Below are 17,560 nucleotides of genomic sequence, written 5' to 3'. Positions count from 1 at the left end.
GCGGGCAATCAATCTCCCGTGACACAATTCGTCGTGTCCTGACCTTGGGTGGCGTCATGTCAGGAACGCGCAGGATTTCTTGTCCAACGGAAGTAATTGCCAGCAGATCAGATTGACGCGGAAATTGTTTCCAGCCCTCGTCTCCCACCTCTGATAGCCACTCAGTGCAGGGCTCGTGGTGTAGCGAGCCGGAATGAGCTCTGCAGACATGTCGTGATCGCAGAGCCATCTGACTCCGGTCCACACAAGCATCACGGCACTTCTTCGATCTCCACACACGGATCGGCGTGCTGGCCATCTCAAGAGCTCGTTGGTCGGTACCTATCCCCCGCGCTGAGATCGCGCATGTGTCGGTTTTCAGATGTTGATCAGCTTATAACCTGCTAGATCCGCCTGAGTTTTTCCAATGGCCGGCTCTGTCTCAAGCAGGGAAATCTGTCCTCACCACACAACAGGACGCCATTATGGGATCCTACGAGGAACCGACCCCGGATATCATTGACATCCAGTCGGACGCCGAGAAAATCGAACTTTCCAAGGACACTGCCGAGTGTTTGAAGACTGAGCCCTCCAGCTTCTCGTCGTTGCTGCTTTGGAATGAACATGGCTTGAAACGCTTCGAGGCTGTCACCTACGCCCGAGAATATTACCTGACCAACTCCGAAATCGAGCTGCTCAAAGCACACAGTCACAAGATAGCTGACAGAATTGAACCCGGTTCCATTGTTGTCGAGTTGGGCAGTGGATGCTTGCGGAAAACGAAGATACTGCTGCAAGCACTCGACAACGCGAAAAAGCCGGTGGATTACTTCGCGCTCGATCTCTCACGTGCAGAGCTTGAGCGGACGCTGAAAGACGTGTCTCTTGGCACCTTCGAGCACGTTCGCTGTCATGGTCTGCTAGGGACTTACGATGACGGCCTAGTGTGGTTGCAACAGTACACTATTGCTTCGAGGCCGAGAGTTGTGCTCTCACTCGGATCGACCCTGGGCAGCTTCACACGACCCGAAGCGGCCAAATTTCTGCGAGGCTTCGCTGCTGCTATCGATCATGCTGTGAATGGGGCGATCAGGAGTGAACCTTTGATGGTGATCGGAGTGGACGGCTGTAAGAAGGCCGAGCAGGTCTGGCCTGCTTACAACGACGCCGAAGCTAGAAACGACGAATTCATCAAAAACGCGCTCGATCATGCAAACCAAATCCTTGGAAAAGACATTTTTCATCAGGACGAATGGGACCGCCATGGCCAATGGAACGACGAGCTTGGACGCCACGAACAGTACCTGGTGCCACGGAAGGATATCTGGTTCGAGGATCGCTGTTTGACAGCTGGTGAAAAGATCTTCATTGTTGCAAGCCACAAGTACGACGATAAAGATCGAGAAGAACTCTGGAAAGGTGCGGGCCTTAAGTTGGTCGATGGATGGCAGGTGCCAGAGACAAACTATGGTAGGTCACGTCCACCCGCTCCGTGCCGAGATACTGATATCAGAGCAGGGCTATATCTCCTGTCGGCGCGAGGGGCCAACACTGCCTGAAGGGTGAATCGATGAACGCCAAAAGTCGGCCTGGCCGGAACCCATGCTTACGTTGTGTTGCACATAATGGGTATACCCACGACTTGAAGGTTCTTAAAGGCAGAGCGCATCCGCATTGTTTAGCTTTCGCCTGAAGACTCTCTCCGGCTATCTTCAGCCGCTATGGGTACAAGGCTTCATTCTGCAATGGCCGTGCCTTGATCATAACATTCTACATCTGCTATTAGTTGCCTCCGCAACATTCTCATCCCTCGCTTCATACCATGCCGATTCCGTTCCTAACACCTCTCTGTTTCAAGCTCGCCGCCGCCAGGACCACGGTTTCCAAAGTTGAACGATGCTGGTCGATTCGGGTTCTTAAATCAGTCGTCGACTTCAAGGACCGTCAAAGGCTTGGTTTCGCGCGATTAAGACGAGCCTAATTTACCTCTCTTGGCCATTGGGACATTCACATTGTTAGTATAATGGGACGGTACCTGGCTTGGTCGGAACTCCGGACGAGTTCCATCTCGAGCCTTTCTTGCACGGTGTCCAGTACGCTGGATCATCTGTCCCAAGACTCTTCTTATCTGGCTTCATATCGAACGAACCATATGCTGTTGGATGGTTTTGGTGGGAACCTCCGGTGGGCCTCCCAGCTCAGTTTGGGACTTTCGTCCTGATGCCCCCTGCTAGATGGAGCTTGAGACCATAAGCACGAGTTCCCGGGGCTCCCTGCTCTACATGTCGAGGGTTAATGCGCTCGCCAGGCCGTCGGACAGTTGCCAGGAACAGTCAGGATAGATAATAGCAGAGAATCTAGTCATGTCGAATCCTGCAGAGTAGTGATTGATCTTAACATTGCGAAACGTTGCGGACCTTTATAAAATTCGGACTATTTCTTCCCGGGCTGCTATCGTACGTCGGTGGTCCCTTAGCAAAGTCTTCGGCCGGCGAGTCTTGAGACAGCTCTGAACGGCCACATTGCACTTATGAGTGTCAACCCGAGGGGATGCGTCGCAGCTGGCTGAAGACACCCCGACAGTTGTGCAAATGCTCTCTCCAAGGCGTGGGAACTTACATACAGTTTGATCCACAGTCCATGTAGGCAGACACGTCGGGATGGTGGAATATTTCCGGTTCTTGGTGCTCGTTGTCAAGAGAATCTTACGGCGCATAGTTTCTCTACGGGCGGAAAGAGACCGTCACAGGTATTTCGTTGTATGACCATGATTCCCTATGGACACAACTGCCTAGCTCGCTCTGTAAGGAGCCGACATGTTGATTAAATGCCACCCTTCGATTCGCAGACGTCGAACGCCGCTACACGACCCGTTACGAGTAATTATGAAGAGAAAGCGCTGCATAGCCGCCAGGCCAGCCCGAGCAAATCGACCGTCTCACCTCGCCCGCGGCTCCATCAAGCATTAAGCGCCTCTCCCAAGATAATTCTGTCGGCAACGTACCCCGTCACGGCCGCGAACACGGCCTTGTGCAGCAAGTCGATGATCTGTTCGCTGACAGGCCAGGTCCTATTGCATTGTCATAACGTCAGCCACCAAGAACGGTATCAACACGACGGGAGGGACGGTCCCAACTCATCGACTTACCAAGGCAGAGCGCCGACGCCGGTCCAGTTCTCCAACGTCTGGTCAACCAGCAACCGTACGCCCATGAAGATGTAGCTTCCAAACGGCCCGACAATGCCGTAGTAGCTCATAGCGCCGCGAACGCCGGCCGCGAGCATGCCCTGGCCCCAGTGCATCGCGTGGTTGATCCTCTCCGGCTGGGCGTGGAAGTCGAGGTTGAACAGCCGAGCGAGCGTCTTGCCGGGGACGTAGGAATTTGGCCGGTGAGTGAGTGCCTGCTCGGTCTTCTCGCCTAGTGTCATTCTGGGATATAGATATTAGTCTTCATCCGCACATTACAGCTCCTCTCACGTTGAGCGATGTTGACGAGGGGTGACTACATACGCAGCGACACCGACGGCGCCGGCTCCGATACCAATGGCTATGCATTCGATCAGCGAGAAGCGGATCTTCGGACGCGCGGGGTTCATGTAATTTTCCGGCATGGTTACTGTCTGGTTCGAGATGGTTGACTTCTGCTACTCGGGACGTGATCTAGTCAAGAAGAACCATGTCGGAGAGAGTGGTCAAAGGCTTTATCCGCGACGTGTAGAACATGACGTTTGTGGGTATCGGAAACGAAGTCCGGACGGCGGCTCTCGCTCTTTTCAGCCTCGTGAAATCAACGGCTTGCTGTACGATGGAGAGGAGCGCGACATGTGAAAGAAAGTCAGAGTCAATTCTTGTCCAAAGGACTACAATCTACCTACGTAAAACACTGCAGCTCGAGGAGGGGTCTTCATGATTGCAAGGACACCTAAACGCCATCCTTTTTAACTCGCCTCGACGTTGCTCGTCGCCGCAACACGCCGCTCATGCACTGCTGCCTCCTTGAGGAGGGCTCTAGCTATCTATAGCTATCAAAGCCACGTCTGAGACGCCGCAATTATCCCTCCACCCAGGGTTTTCCAGTGTATGCTACCGCAACCGTCCGAAAATGGCATATCGATATGCGCCCGGGCTACGAATCTCGATGGCCGACGCGATATCCCGCTTCTATCCTCTCCTCGCCTTCAGTTCGTTATGATAGTGACCCGACCTCTCAGCCTGGGCAACCCAGGCGGCCCAGATCGGTGGGAATGCCCGGTTTATAGTCTCGTCGCAGTCTTTCGCTTCCTTCTCATTCAAATACAGTATCTCCAGGTCCGTGTCACTCCGAAGGGACATGGCCATTGACTGGATGACGGCCGCTCGGCTCACGTGAATAGCCCTGTATACTGCATCCTCGAGGCGTCGGGCCCAGGTGACAAATCCGTTGCCTCGTTGAAAGACGACACTGTGGCCGGGTAAAGAAGCCATCCCGTCCATGTCGTCGCCGCCGGTAAATGACCTTGCCAGAGCATCACCAAGGTGTTTGTGATTGATCAGGAAGTTGTGTGGATGGGTGGGAGGCAGGGCAGAGTAATGGTCGGCGGGATTGAATATGGGACTTTGAGAGCCGACAAAGCCTGCCATATGATAGCTGGGCTGCAGGAGACTTCCGTGGCTGTTGCACAGCCCGTACACAATGGCATTGAGGTTGTGTGCATGGACAATGCTCTGCACCCCGGGGTAATACTCGTAGATGCAACTGTGGATGTAGTGCTCGGTGGTTTGGGGCACGACGTGAACGGTTTGACACCCACTGTAGGGGACGGCGACCGGAGACCCGTCAACATTCCATTGCGTGAGGTCGCCCTTGGATGAGACCAGAATGGCCGGCACGTTGCTGGTGAAGAAGGTGGAGGGGTTGTAGGGATTCCGAATCGAGATGTGACCGTGCTCGTCTAGTACTCCATGCTGGTGGAGGATGTGGAACGCCGTGATGAGACGCGACAACGTCTCGTCCAGGTATGTTTCCATGACGAAAGACCCCTGTAGCCAATGTATGCGTTGGGAGATGTATGTACGTCGAATCTGGATTGGTGTAGAGTGTCAAGGGCGTGGCATTCTCGCATACTTCGTTGTTCGATTTGCGGGCAACGATAAGCACGGCTTATTTGTAGGAACGGTGGGGACGGACGGGTGCACGCCGCAGAGCCCTTCTCTACCATGACGCTTGGTTCTGCAGTCCTGTGGGAGTACTATCTCTGCAAGTCAGCGGGCTGTCCCAATCCGCAGCACGCGACTTGTGCCGGCACTTTGCGCTTCTCATGAATCTCGGATGTTCTAGGCTCGCATTACCAGGTCGAGAAGATGGGATTGTAACATGCGCTGCTGAGGGATCTCGCCAGCCCTCGAATCAATCTCGGCATTGATCATGGTGAATGGCCACTGACTTTTCGTCCAGACACCTGGACTGCGGGGCGGAAGGAAAAAGGATCCCAAGAGCCACACTCATTGGTGTGCACGTCGCCACGCGCAGACACCAGCAGAGGCCTCGAGGCCGGAGAGAATCTCCAGCCTTCACCCAGGCTAATACACTTCTGGTAAAGTGCGGCCAAGCCTCGCTCCTGCCCCGGGGGACCAGCCAATCGCATGCGGGGTGCCCAACAAATCTCTGGACCTCACTTCCGGCGAGCGTCGATGATCGAGGGAGCTTTTCTTTGCCTGTCTCCTCCAGTCCCCTCGTACGGAAAAGAAGCCATACATACGCAGTAAGCGAACGCTCGGTACCCAGGACGAGTTCGACTTGCTGGGTAAATGCCTGTCACTGTCACGTGCCCGGTCCCCGCAACACGTACCCTTGTGTTCTTCTTTGCCCGACACATATCAGCCACGCCCACCCTCACGCCGGTATTGTCGACTCGGACCGTTAGAACAACGGACTACCTCAGAATCACCGGTCAATGGCATTCCCCTGGGATGCACCACCGGCGAGTCTGTCGAAACGTCGAGGAAGTCTATTAGCCAGTACTACGCCCTCTCGATCTGGTCCGTCTGTGCCTCAATCTCCGGCTTCGTCACGCAGAGGGTCAATCAGGGTTCGAGTCTCCCACGCGTGCGACCGATGCCGTCTCATGCGCACCAAATGCTCAGGGGGGAGTCCTTGCGAGAAATGCAGCAAGGATGGGGCAGCCTGCGTCTTCGGCGATCGGAAGAGAGAAAGAAACAAAAAGTATGGCTCGCGCGTCCGACCGACAGAATGAGCGTTTCACTGACACACGAGGTAGGGATCTCGCCGAAAGTCTCCTCCAAATTGAGGAATTAAAGACCAAAAACAGCATGCTCCTCGACGCTCTGAAGACCATCGCCGCCAGTCCGAATTTGGATTCAACCGAGACCGGCAACATTCGAGAAATGATACTCAACGTTTGTCCATAGACTCCTATGAAAGCATGACTGATTGGCGGATCTAGTGTGAACTGGAGGTACAGGGCACGCCTTCAATGACTCCAAGCACGCGAACCGGCGACAGCTCTCGGTTCCCTCCCAGCGTGGAGAGCACTCCTGAAGACGAGCAGTATACCGACGCTAGCTTAGGGTCGCCCGTGGGCCAGGACGTGCTAACCCATAGCATTGACGTGGGCCGCGGCAGGGGCGCTGTCGGGTTCATAGGGAAGATCTCCGAAGTGTCCTGGATTGCACGGGCGTACTCCTACCTCATCACTCCTGCCACCGAGGACTTCGCCATGCCAGAGAAGATCTCCAATCACATACCTGCAACACAGTTCAACTACTTCATGGACGATGAGGACCTCTTGAGCCTGGACGAGGACTACGTCGATGCACTTCATTGGCCGGGAGATCTGACGGCTCGGATCCTATGCGAGGCATTCTTTCACGCACTTCATGGTAGTTTTAACTGTCTTGCCAGAGGGCGTGTTCTCGAAGAGCTGAACAAGTTTCCACACAACCGCATGCAACTCTCATGGGACCAACGCAGGTGGCTTGCAGTTGCCAATCTGATGTGGGCCATCGGGTCGAAGTGGTTGCACCACGCCATGCTGGATGATGAACCGGGCATGGAATCCCATTTGGTATATTATGCTCGGGCTCGAGCACTGGGTCTAGACCATAGGGTCATGCTTGACAATCCGGGTCTGCATGGCATAAACGCCTTGGGACTGCTCTCCTTCTACCTGTTTACAAACGGCTCGGTCTCGAGGTATGTCTGGTATTCACAGAGCTATACGAACAACAGCTGACCGTTCTAGAGCATGGGCGTTGATAGGCTTGGCAATCAGGAACGCCACGTGTCTTGGTCTGCATCTCAGGGCTGTCGACAGTGCCTTGAGTCAGGTACAGCTTGAAGAGAGAGCTCGCTTGTGGTTTTCTCTCTACAGCCTCGAAGTGGCCATGTCAGAGGTCTTGGGAAAACCGCCGCTAACCTCTCTCGAATATACAACAGTTCCTGTTGAACTCCTCAAGAGCGCTTCTGTCAAGGATTCCCCCAGTGACACGGAAACCGATGACACGAGGAGGCTCTGGTTAGATTTCCTTCGCCGCAGGAGAGACACCAGCCAGACGATGCGCGGAGGCCAGGTACCCTGGCAAAACTTTCAATTCATTGGGTACGGCCCGCCTCTACAGCATATCTCTTCGCGGGCGCGCCTCTCGATCATCAGCAACCGTGTTATGACGCAACTCTACATGCCCAAATTGTCGCATTCATGGTCCTCGATGCAGAAGATAATCACCGGCCTCAGTATTCAACTGGTTGGCTGGGAGAATAGTCTGCCAGAAGAGCTAAATCTGAAGAGTACGATAGCCATGGGCACCGACCCACGTGCGAAGATTGATCTGGCATTATACCACCAAAGCATCAGGATGATCTTATACAGGCCTTGCTTGTGCCACATTCGCATTCCCAACGAATCGGACTACTCTAGAGACTTCAACCTCAGCGGCGCGAGGAGTTGTGTCCGCGCAGGAGTCACGCTGGTCGACATTCTCCCGGAGGATGCGTCTGCTCATGAAGCGTACCAGCTGCTCCCTTGGTGGAATCTGCTGCACTACCTCGGCCAAGCTCTCGGGGTCTTCATCCTGGAGCTCTGCCTGGACATGGAGCACTTTGACGGCGTAGCCGCCCACTTGACCCCTCAGGTGAGGAAGGCCATGTCGTATCTCTGGTGTCTCACCGCGGGCTCTTTGTCAGCGTACAAGGCGTGGCGGATATTTCGACATATGCTTTGGATTCTCAGCCTCCGAGTCGATAGTTTTGACGTCGTCGACATTCTGCTGGAGGCGCACATTCCAACAGGCTGGACGGTGAACGACGAGGCACTCCTGATGAACACTCTCCGACCGATCGGGGACGAGCCAATGATGTCGATGTGATATAGTCTCTCGCTGAGACGGAGACCGCGCGGTCAAAGTCAAAACATGTATGAAAGGGGGCACTATTATGATGAAAGTGACGAACCTGGCGGTGCCTGTTGTGTCACGCGCAGCTGTCTGGCAGGGCAGCCTTTTCCACCTAAAACGACCGGACGACGGATACCACAGACCACGGACTGCGAAATCGTCAAACTGAAAACGGTCATACTGCAACCACCTTGCCCGGACCAGAAAGCACGGCACCCCGTCGCAAGCGTGTTTTGGGAACCCAGGCATTTCTCTGCGGTACGGCTAATGGGGCTATCACAAACAACATTACCTCCTGCCGTGGCTGGGAATTACCAAGGACAATAACGTCACGGCAGCTCGCAACACGGACAGCCCACACTAAACAGAGAAACTGTGGCCGCCCCCTTGGTAGGGTTGCACAGCGGCCGCGAGTCGCTGCGCATACCGAGATCGGAAGTCGGTGCCGCTCGAAACGAAGGAGGAGATGAGCAACATGAGGCTTGTTCATATGGACACAAGTGTGCTATGCAATCCCTGCTGCATGTTCGCATGAGGAGGTGGAGATGAAATATTGGCCTCGGCCTTGTCTCCACAATCACATGTGCCCCCAACATACCGTCATGCGTGATCATTGCTCAACATGAGCCTGATGCGGCTCGGCCACCATCCTTGCGTGATAGGCACAGCCATAGAAAATAAACCCAAACTCCAGCTGCTTGTGGACGAATTCAAGGCTCAGAGGAGATCTCCTGTCTTGCTTTCGCACTATCGTCAAATGGCTTCAATGCTGTCTTCGCGGGGCCGCAGAGCTGGAGACCTTCCGGACTGAATCGACTGCCATGGATAGGGCAATCCCAGGATTTCTCGTCATTATTCCAACACACCACTCCGTGCAGGTGGGGACAAAGCGCGCTCATGCGGTGAATCTGGCCGTTCTTGTCTTTGTACACGGCTTGTGGGCCTTTGGCAGTCGGGTTGAGCACACCACCTTGATCGAGACCTAGATCCTCAACGTCTTTGATGTCCGAGTGTGCAAGGCGCTTGTACTGTGTGTTGATCTGGACGTCGTGCTCAACCATGCTTGGCAGTTTTGAGAGGATAGAGCTTTTACGCTTCGGGTCATAGGCCTTCGACCAAGGGTTGTCGATCCCTTGAATTTGATCCGCGATGAGTCGCCCAGCAAGCACGCCGTGGGTGAGCCCATTTCCAGAGTCGCCGGTGATGACGTAGATGCGATTGTTGCCCGAGTTCTTGCCGATGAATGCGTTGTAGTCGACCGGGTCAAAGATCTGGCCAGACCACTTGTAGTCGACGCTGCCTGCCTGTGTGAAGCGCTCGCGAGTCCAAGTTTCCAACTCCTTGTATCGCTCCTCCCATTCGCCTTCCTGTCCCACCTTGTGATCACAACCACCAACGACCATGTAATCGTCTTTGTCGTCGCAAACCGTCATGCGGATGTATTTGTACGGATCGGCCGTATCGTAGATGAGGCAATCTTCGACGCTGCCTTTGGGTATTCTGATCGCAATGCAATATGTCCGATGGTACTCCAGCTCGGCAACGACACTCAACATCTGGAGAGGTATGACAGTCGCCTCGACCGCGTGGTGGCACGTGATCACATGGCCGTCGACAGTTGTGACTGTAACATGCTTTGGACCCAGGTGCAGATCGACGAGCGGGACGTGTATACCACTCTCATTTATCCTCAAGGCACGGGTATGTGTGTAGCATTGGAAGTTGGGTTGCTTCTTGAGCCAGTTCAGTACTCCCACGAGGTACTTGGTGGGGTGGAAGGTCGCTTGACGCCCAACAATGTTGCCACCTCGCTGGTCTGGTTTCCCGTCCCACCCTTTGATTTTGAGATTTTCATCGTGTGCGAAATCGAGGCCGAGCTGGGAGGCAAGCTCGGCTTCCTCCTTCAGCTCCTTCATGTCCTCGTCATGTTCCTTGGTGCCCACGGAGTACTGGGACACATCATACGCCTTCAGCATACGATATTCGCAGTCGATCCCGAGCTCCTTTGCAACGTCCCCAACATGCTTGATCGCCCAGTCGTGTGACTCTGCCGCGGCTCGTGCTCCCTCTCTTCCGAAGACCTTCTGTATTGCTATGTACCCATCATCAAGATCCGACGCCAGATGACCCGATGTTCGACCGGTCTCTCCTGCACGACCCGTTAGCTTGATTGTTCCCGTCCAGAAGCAGACGCCCACCTGAAAGTATGTCTCTGGCTTCGATCATAACAACATTGAGTCCTCTCCTCACACATTGCTCTGCGACAGAGATGCCAGAGATGCCAGACCCGATGACGCAGACATCAGTCTCGATGTCTTTCTCCAGTTTGGGGAACTGGGGTCGGTGGGAATATGGTTCCAGATGGACCCAGACTGAATCATTGGCTCCTGAGGTCCTCATGAACTGGTTTGGATCTGAGGATTTAGGCATCTTGGCTGATGAAGCTAGACCACGGACAAGTCTATGGGGATAATTCCTGGGGATTCGTGAGCAAGCAACGTAACCCGGAGAAAGTGTCGAGGATCGCGAGATCTGTTGCACGCGGATAGCTCTTGCTGAGAGTGAGCGTGAAGCCGATGACAAGAGAAATAGCTCTGAAGCAAACCGCATGGCTCACACCCCGCCCTTAGAGATCCTGGGAGACGTCCTGCATCAAGCAAAGAATCATCTGTCCTGCAGGTGAGGCAAGTCCAATAAGTTGACTCGCTGGCGTGCAAGGCAAAGTTGATGACAAGCACGATTTAGTCGAGACGTCAAAGGCTCGCTTGTCACTTCCGCTTCGAATCAGATGCCCGCATTCTCACTTCACGTTGCTCAATCGAGGATTGTATCGCATAGTTCCGGATGTCTCATGATCAATATGGCGGACGAACAAGTACTCCATGACCCTTCGCTCCTCCCCTCAGCGTCAGTCACAAAAGCCACTACACGTCCTCGTACGAATACTTCACAGGGCTGAAGCTCATACGAAACTGAGTGCGGGGAGCTGCCGTCAACCTAGAACGATCCCGACTATACGAGGTACGTGGATGCCAGAGCCGTGGAGGCCACAGAAGGAGGCGGGACGATCCGACGTCATCGGGCGTGGTGGAAGCTGAATCCGGTGACAATGACTTCATAGCGACGTAACTCATTTGCAGCTCAAGGAGGCTCTCCGGAAATATAACCCGAGATTGTCACCCAGGCAATTGCGCGATTCGTGCGATCGCGTTGCGGGAGCTTTCTGTGGAAGTGGAAACAATTGCGCCAAGGACCACTTCCAAGCCAACAGTTCAGCAAGACGGGGGGATGTTAGAACTCGACTGGCAGAGTAAGTAAGTGACCAGACTCATTAAGTTCGGAGATTTAGAACTGGACTCCCCATGTCAGTTAGATCGTACGGCAGCTCGGCAGCTTGGTCGAAGCCCGCGTTCTAAGCACACAGTACATCGCTTTGCCTGTTACTGGGACTGTTGGATTGGCTGTCGTGCACGAGGTTTGAAGTGTTGAGTGCGCCCCAACCCCAAATCTTTGCTTTGGGATCCGCACGTACCGCAAGAACGTACGAGTACGAGGAACACGGTAGCACAATTCCCGGTTTCTCATCTCATTTCAGTCCCCGGCCATCGCCATCAAACACTGCCAACCCGTCCAGTGCGCCCGAGGCATGTGTCAGCCTCAAATGCTGGTGTCTACCCAGTCCTGTAGACGGCGTGACCCACACCATATGCTTCCATGCGTCAGTCGACTGGCACATGCTACGATGTCGATGCTCGCCTGCAGCTTGACCACTACTTGCTCGCCAGACCGCGCGCGCGCGCGTGGAAGAGGCTGCTTAGGTAGATCCCCCGCACCTGCCTTTGCATTGTGCATCCATATTCAGATCACAGCACGATGTACTCCGTAGTTGGCAGACGCCCGACAGTGTGTCCCCAACCTCTTATCGTGACGTACGGCACAGAGGAGAACACAGTGCGTCCTATCTGTGGCTGAACACGTGCCAGCGATCTCCAGCTTCCGGCAAGCTCTCCCTTGACCAAGGCCGACGGCACGACTCGAGTTAGGCATGGTATCATTGCCCTCTATTGTAGCCGGTATCGTAGATCCTAATAGTTCGGTTTGGCTGCTTGATAGCCGGGGTTGAAGGGCGGGCCTTTTCAATGTGCACTCCCCACGATTCCGAAAAGGCATGATCAGGTACGGGTCCGAATACATGGGGCAGGATCGTTCAGGGCCATCGAGAAGCGAAAGCAGAGCCTTCGGGAGCAACATTTCCGGTGCCTTTGATTGGCGAGAGCTGGGATCCTTCTCCCGCAAATAGTCGTGACGCGGTGACGGCAAATGTTTGATCGATCTTTCGTCATAAGACACACACCACGCAGCCACCTACACAGTAGGTGGGAGCATCTGACCTTTTGGGTTCATCCGTGGCAAGACGAGTTCCTGCACTGTCCAAAGCATGCACTAGGCTCCGCACCGTCTATACCACACAGCATTGTCTGCTTGTTTTCAGATTTTATGGCAGCCTCTACTCCACAAGAACTGGCTCCGTTTGTGGATGTGGATGAGGATCTTGACACGCAGCCACATTCGCGGGAGTTTGCCTCGCGCAAGAAGGTGAGCCTTGCATGTCTCGCCTGCAGGAGACGCCGGACCAAGGTATGTTGCTCCCTCCAGTCCTGTCGTCCGGCCAGGCTGACCCACTAAGTGCGATGGCGGTGTTCCCTGCGCCTCATGTCTTTCTCGCAACACCGAATGCGTCAAGGACGTGAACGATGATGGTCGGCGCAAGCTGGTTGTGAAGCGCAGGTTGGAAATACTGGAAAAAGACCGCGGTCTCCTGGATGATCTGCTCAGGGCGCTTCGAGTGGCAGGGCCCAACCAGTTGAACGCCCTCATTAGTATGATACGGGCCGACGCTGGCGCGCAAGAGATCAAAGCGTTTTTAAAGGATGGATTCAGCAACGTTGGCGCCGATGATGACCACCAGAACCATCGCCAACAATCATACAGGAGACATCGCCACATGCTGGGACGGATACAAGATTTTGTCAACCCTCCCCTACAAGTCCCAGCAAGACCGTGGACGACCGTGACTGACGACGATGATCTCGTCTCGCACCTCATGTCTCTCTGGTTCACTTGGGCACATCCTTGGTGGCATTGGGTAGACGAAAAAGAATTCATCAAGGCGATGCAAGCAGGGGACATTTCAAGTCTGATATGCACGCCTTACCTGGTGAACATGATTCTGGCAGACGCCTGTGTGAGTAAAGCTTCATTGGCACTTGGTCGGACGCTAGATTTGACTGACCGGATGGCCGCTAGTTGCTTGATACCCTGGCGAATGATGGCTCGGAGCCGAACTTGGAGCTACGACAGCAATTCTACAACGAAGGGAAAAGGGGACTCGATGATGAAGAAGGCCATGTCTCACTGGCGTATGTAGCCACTCTGGGTGTGCAATGGACTTAGTATGTCATCACCTCCCACGCCTTCATCATTGCTGACGAGATTGTGTGCGAACAGCCTCAACACAAATGGTCAAGACCAACTGGGCAATATGATATTGTATCAGCAAGCTATGCTGGACAAAAGCCTCGCCAAGTGGCGCGCAAAAATCGAAAAGAACCCCAACGTGACACCGGATCGTCTCCATGCCGTCGATCAGTCGCTCGGCCGCCTCGAGTGGACGTTATACTGCCTCAACTTATTCGTTGGGCTCGCGCTGGAGCAGGTTCGAATATTTGAAAGGCCGTCTCGAGAGATACCCGTGGATGACCAAGACCGTCGAAATCCCTGTAACGAGCACGGTGAATGGAGGCCATACCCCGTTCCGCATACACCCATCGAATGGCACCCCAACTGCCACTACCTGGCATACGTGTCACTCGCGGCCGTGATCACGGCCGATGAAGCGCTGTACGAAGAGCAGCGACAATCGGACCCTCAGAAAATGATGTACAAGTTCGAACGGCTCTTTAGAAAGGTGAAGTCTTGGCCAGAGACTATTCCAGCGTGCATGAAAATGCACGAGCGCGCAATGCCACATATCATTGCGTTACAGTGAGTGATTGATCCTGCTCCTCGATGGCTTGTTCTTCCCCCCTCCTGGTCCCTCTTCTATGGTTACGAAAGGGACTCTCTTCCGACGCTGACATCTTCCCCGTTCATCGGATTTAAAGTGCACTCCACAGCTGGGTTATCATTACCATGTCCAAACAGACCGCCTCCCTCGAGGGACACACGGAAAAGCCTTCCCTGTTGTCAACGCCCGAGTCACCTGAGAAAGAACGGTGGAAAGACATCTGCATTGCCGAATCGATCCGCATCAGTGGACTACTGGAGATGATGCGCCAAAAATGGGGTGCCGACCACTTTCCCGTCATCATCATTCAACCCGCCACCATAGCGGCCTTCGCTCTGCTCGAAGACCTGGAGTCGCGGCCTGACTCCCAGCAGGCCTTTTACAACCTCTGCATGATCCTTCGCGCGGCAAGCCGCAGGTTCCGGGTTTGTAAGGGAGTTCTTCGTCTCTTGGAAAAAACATCGAAAGAAAGCAACCTCACTCTCCCCGATGGATGCGGCGACTTGCTTGCCGAAACCACCAACGCCATGCAGCTGGACGACGTGCCGACGAGGGTCGACGATCTCGGGTTGGATTATCTGCTCGAGAAGTGGGACGACCTGGATCTCGACGAGGCGTTTTGACGTCCTGGACGCCTATGTCTTCCTGAGGAGCCCCTGCCGCAATCTCCGAGGAGTATTAGATTTGGGGGAGCGGAGTTGCGAACTCGAGCAGCCCGCAGGACCATGGCTGAGGTCGGAATCCGGGTAAAGGTGTTCTCGGCTCTGGTTTCAAAAATGCTGCGTCGTCGCAGATATGCTGTTAATGTTTTAGTATAGCCATGGTGGAGCAGGCTGTCTTCTCTCGTCCTCCTGTACTCAGATACCATAAGACGTGTACTGCGAATGAAATTGATTTTCTTTAATAGATTGAGTGCTTGACGGGTGGCGCGTGGGCTCAAATGCACCGACGAACGCTCACAACCTGTCGATTATCCTTCCCATGAGCAGTCTGACTTGGGCCGTGTCTGTCGCGCAGAGGTAGTTGTCCGGGTATCTCGTCTGGCCCATGGAGATGAACCTGTTGGCGATGTACTCGCGGGCCGCTGCGTAATCGGCGCCGCCTGATTCGGGAACGGTCAGCATAAATCGAGTGTGAAACTCGTCTCTCGGAACAACTGCCTCACCTTGGAAATCTGGAAAGTAGGCCTCCAAGGGCGAATGCTTCAGCTTCTCCCGGAACAGATCCGTCTTGTTGAAGACCAGCTGGACGGCCGTGCGCCGGAACCACTGCGACTGGCAGATGCTGTGGAACAGATCGAGGGCCTCCTGCAACCGGTTGACCGACCCGTCCTCGTACAGGGCCTGGTCGTACTCGGACAGGGCCACCAGGAAGAGCACGAGATCGACGTCCTCGAAATGGTGCATCCATTTCTTGCGTTCGGATCGCTGCCCGCCCACGTCGATGATGCGGTACACCGTGTCCGTGGACGACGTCGAGGTGGCTGTGAAGGAGAACTCGGCCACGCCCGTGGTTTTCTGCCTCGAGCGAAGGATGTCCTGGTCGTTGGGGACGAAACTGTCGGCGGCGATCCGGTCGATTTGGTCAAAGTAGCTGTGCAAAGGAGTGCGTTAGTTGTCAGTGTCGGCGGGAATGTCACCGTCAGCGGGTGGTGGCGGCAACGTACTATTGCGCCGAGTCACAGACTTGGAACTCGCTGCACCGCGAAAAGCAGGCCCTGACGCCAGCGTCGTCCCACAGCGTCTTCACAGCACCGTACACGGCGGGCGACAGCTCTCGGGCCGTGATTTGTTGCCGGTGCGAAAAGATCAGGCTCGCGTGTGGATTCGCGGTGGCGGGACTGGCGAAGGGGATGCCGAACACGTCCATGGCCTCGAGGACGGCCTGCATCGACTGGACGATGTTGGTGCAGATGACGCCTTTGAAGAAGGTAAGTTCTTCGTCCGAGTAGCCTCCGCCGTTGATGAGCTTGAGCTGCTTGAGCACCGTAGACTTGCCGCTGTCGCCGGTGCCTGTGGTGGGGATGCCAATGTCAGGGAATGCTTCCCAGACGTCCAGACGAGGCGTACGTACCGAGCATGAGGATCTTGATCTCCCGCGTCCGCGACATATGGTCCAATTTCAGCTCCTTCTCGATCTGGTTGTGCTCGGCTCGCCCGTCATCGTCCTCCTTTGTGAACGTGCAGCCCATGGTGTTTTGCTTCGGTGCAGGAGGACGGTACTGGGGCACAGAGCACGAGGATTCAAGTCAGGATTGCATGCAAGGCTAGTATGAATACTGGAATGTGTCGGCAATCACCGAGGAATCAGTTGACGTAGAGCGGGTGCGGGTGTTGGGTCTCACAGATTTCAGAGGTTGATGTGAGAGAAATTCCAGAATCGAACTTAATAGTTCTTACCTTTCGCACCCTCAACGCGTGCCCCTCTCGCACACGATGTAGCACCCATGTTTGCTGCCCTCGGCAACTTTGTCTCCAGGGGGCACGTTGTTGGTGGAGATGCTGGCGGTGCTGGAGATGCTGGGTACTGGAAAATGCACTAATTGCTTGCCCATGCGCCGGTGACCGCGTTTCCCGTGCGAGCGGCGCGTCTTGAACCTTCTCTGGACTGCGGAATCCCAAGTGATTACTTTCGCTTAACACATGGAGTGCATCATGACGTTCGGCGTTTCCATCTAGATCTCTTCACCCATGCAGTTAACTAGGGCAAAGCCCCTCTTCGCCCGATCTCTTTGACTCCGTACCCACGCGGCTTGCCAACTTCCTGGGCTCGACTCTATTGGTTTGGGCGCTGGAGCTAATGCAGGACGGCTGGGAAACGACCCTGGCGTGACATTTCAGCTCGCAGATACTTGGGTCTGGGCGAGTCAGGGATGCGGAGCAGGAAGAGGCGGAGGCTTTTTCCGAAGCTGGACGAGCTCTTCTGATCGGTCGGCTGCCTTGAGCTCGGGCGGGATACAGGTCCGTGGGCGAATCATACAGTACTGAGTACAGGTTGGCCAGATTGGCACGGAGTACGAGGGTAATACGACACAAGTTCGTGCGGGAAGCACGCTTCTTTGCACCCCCAAGGACGTGCAAGGCTAGCCAGACAGCCGCGACCAGTGACACAGACGATCTCGT

The 17,560-nt window shown here is 54.8% G+C and overlaps 7 protein-coding genes across 7 annotated transcripts; 3 read left to right on the top strand and 4 right to left on the bottom strand.

Annotated features, from left to right (window-relative positions):
- Positions 1–464: 464 nt before the first annotated feature.
- On the top strand, positions 465–1,538 carry G647_06222 (uncharacterized protein; the record flags this gene model as incomplete). Its single annotated transcript, XM_008730544.1, has 2 exons — positions 465–1,449; positions 1,498–1,538. The coding sequence occupies 2 exons, from the start codon at positions 465–467 to the stop codon at positions 1,536–1,538; spliced, it is 1,026 nt and encodes a 341-aa protein (XP_008728766.1).
- Positions 1,539–2,937: 1,399 nt separating this feature from the next.
- G647_06221 (uncharacterized protein) lies at positions 2,938–3,591 on the bottom strand (the record flags this gene model as incomplete). Its single annotated transcript, XM_008730543.1, has 3 exons — positions 2,938–3,049; positions 3,128–3,409; positions 3,491–3,591. 3 exons carry the CDS (start codon positions 3,589–3,591, stop codon positions 2,938–2,940), a joined length of 495 nt encoding a protein of 164 aa, XP_008728765.1.
- Positions 3,592–4,141: 550 nt separating this feature from the next.
- G647_06220 (uncharacterized protein) lies at positions 4,142–4,987 on the bottom strand (the record flags this gene model as incomplete). The annotated part of the gene is made up of 1 exon (XM_008730542.1): positions 4,142–4,987. One exon carries the CDS (start codon positions 4,985–4,987, stop codon positions 4,142–4,144), a length of 846 nt encoding a protein of 281 aa, XP_008728764.1.
- Positions 4,988–6,084: 1,097 nt separating this feature from the next.
- On the top strand, positions 6,085–8,344 carry G647_06219 (uncharacterized protein; the record flags this gene model as incomplete). The annotated part of the gene is made up of 4 exons (XM_008730541.1): positions 6,085–6,182; positions 6,238–6,376; positions 6,424–7,172; positions 7,222–8,344. 4 exons carry the CDS (start codon positions 6,085–6,087, stop codon positions 8,342–8,344), a joined length of 2,109 nt encoding a protein of 702 aa, XP_008728763.1.
- Positions 8,345–9,081: 737 nt separating this feature from the next.
- G647_06218 (uncharacterized protein) lies at positions 9,082–10,801 on the bottom strand (the record flags this gene model as incomplete). The annotated part of the gene is made up of 2 exons (XM_008730540.1): positions 9,082–10,520; positions 10,570–10,801. 2 exons carry the CDS (start codon positions 10,799–10,801, stop codon positions 9,082–9,084), a joined length of 1,671 nt encoding a protein of 556 aa, XP_008728762.1.
- Positions 10,802–12,868: 2,067 nt separating this feature from the next.
- G647_06217 (uncharacterized protein) lies at positions 12,869–15,061 on the top strand (the record flags this gene model as incomplete). The annotated part of the gene is made up of 5 exons (XM_008730539.1): positions 12,869–13,009; positions 13,059–13,616; positions 13,679–13,824; positions 13,880–14,416; positions 14,536–15,061. The coding sequence occupies 5 exons, from the start codon at positions 12,869–12,871 to the stop codon at positions 15,059–15,061; spliced, it is 1,908 nt and encodes a 635-aa protein (XP_008728761.1).
- A 333-nt stretch (positions 15,062–15,394) lies between these two features.
- G647_06216 (uncharacterized protein) lies at positions 15,395–16,629 on the bottom strand (the record flags this gene model as incomplete). Its single annotated transcript, XM_008730538.1, has 4 exons — positions 15,395–15,540; positions 15,604–16,031; positions 16,105–16,450; positions 16,512–16,629. The coding sequence occupies 4 exons, from the start codon at positions 16,627–16,629 to the stop codon at positions 15,395–15,397; spliced, it is 1,038 nt and encodes a 345-aa protein (XP_008728760.1).
- Positions 16,630–17,560: the final 931 nt, after the last annotated feature.

The sequence above is a fragment of the Cladophialophora carrionii genome (assembly GCF_000365165.1).
Source record: "Cladophialophora carrionii CBS 160.54 unplaced genomic scaffold supercont1.5, whole genome shotgun sequence".
Lineage (NCBI taxonomy): Eukaryota > Fungi > Ascomycota > Eurotiomycetes > Chaetothyriales > Herpotrichiellaceae > Cladophialophora > Cladophialophora carrionii.
Note: the sequence above shows the minus strand (reverse complement) of the source record. Positions and strands in the feature narration are given on the sequence as shown.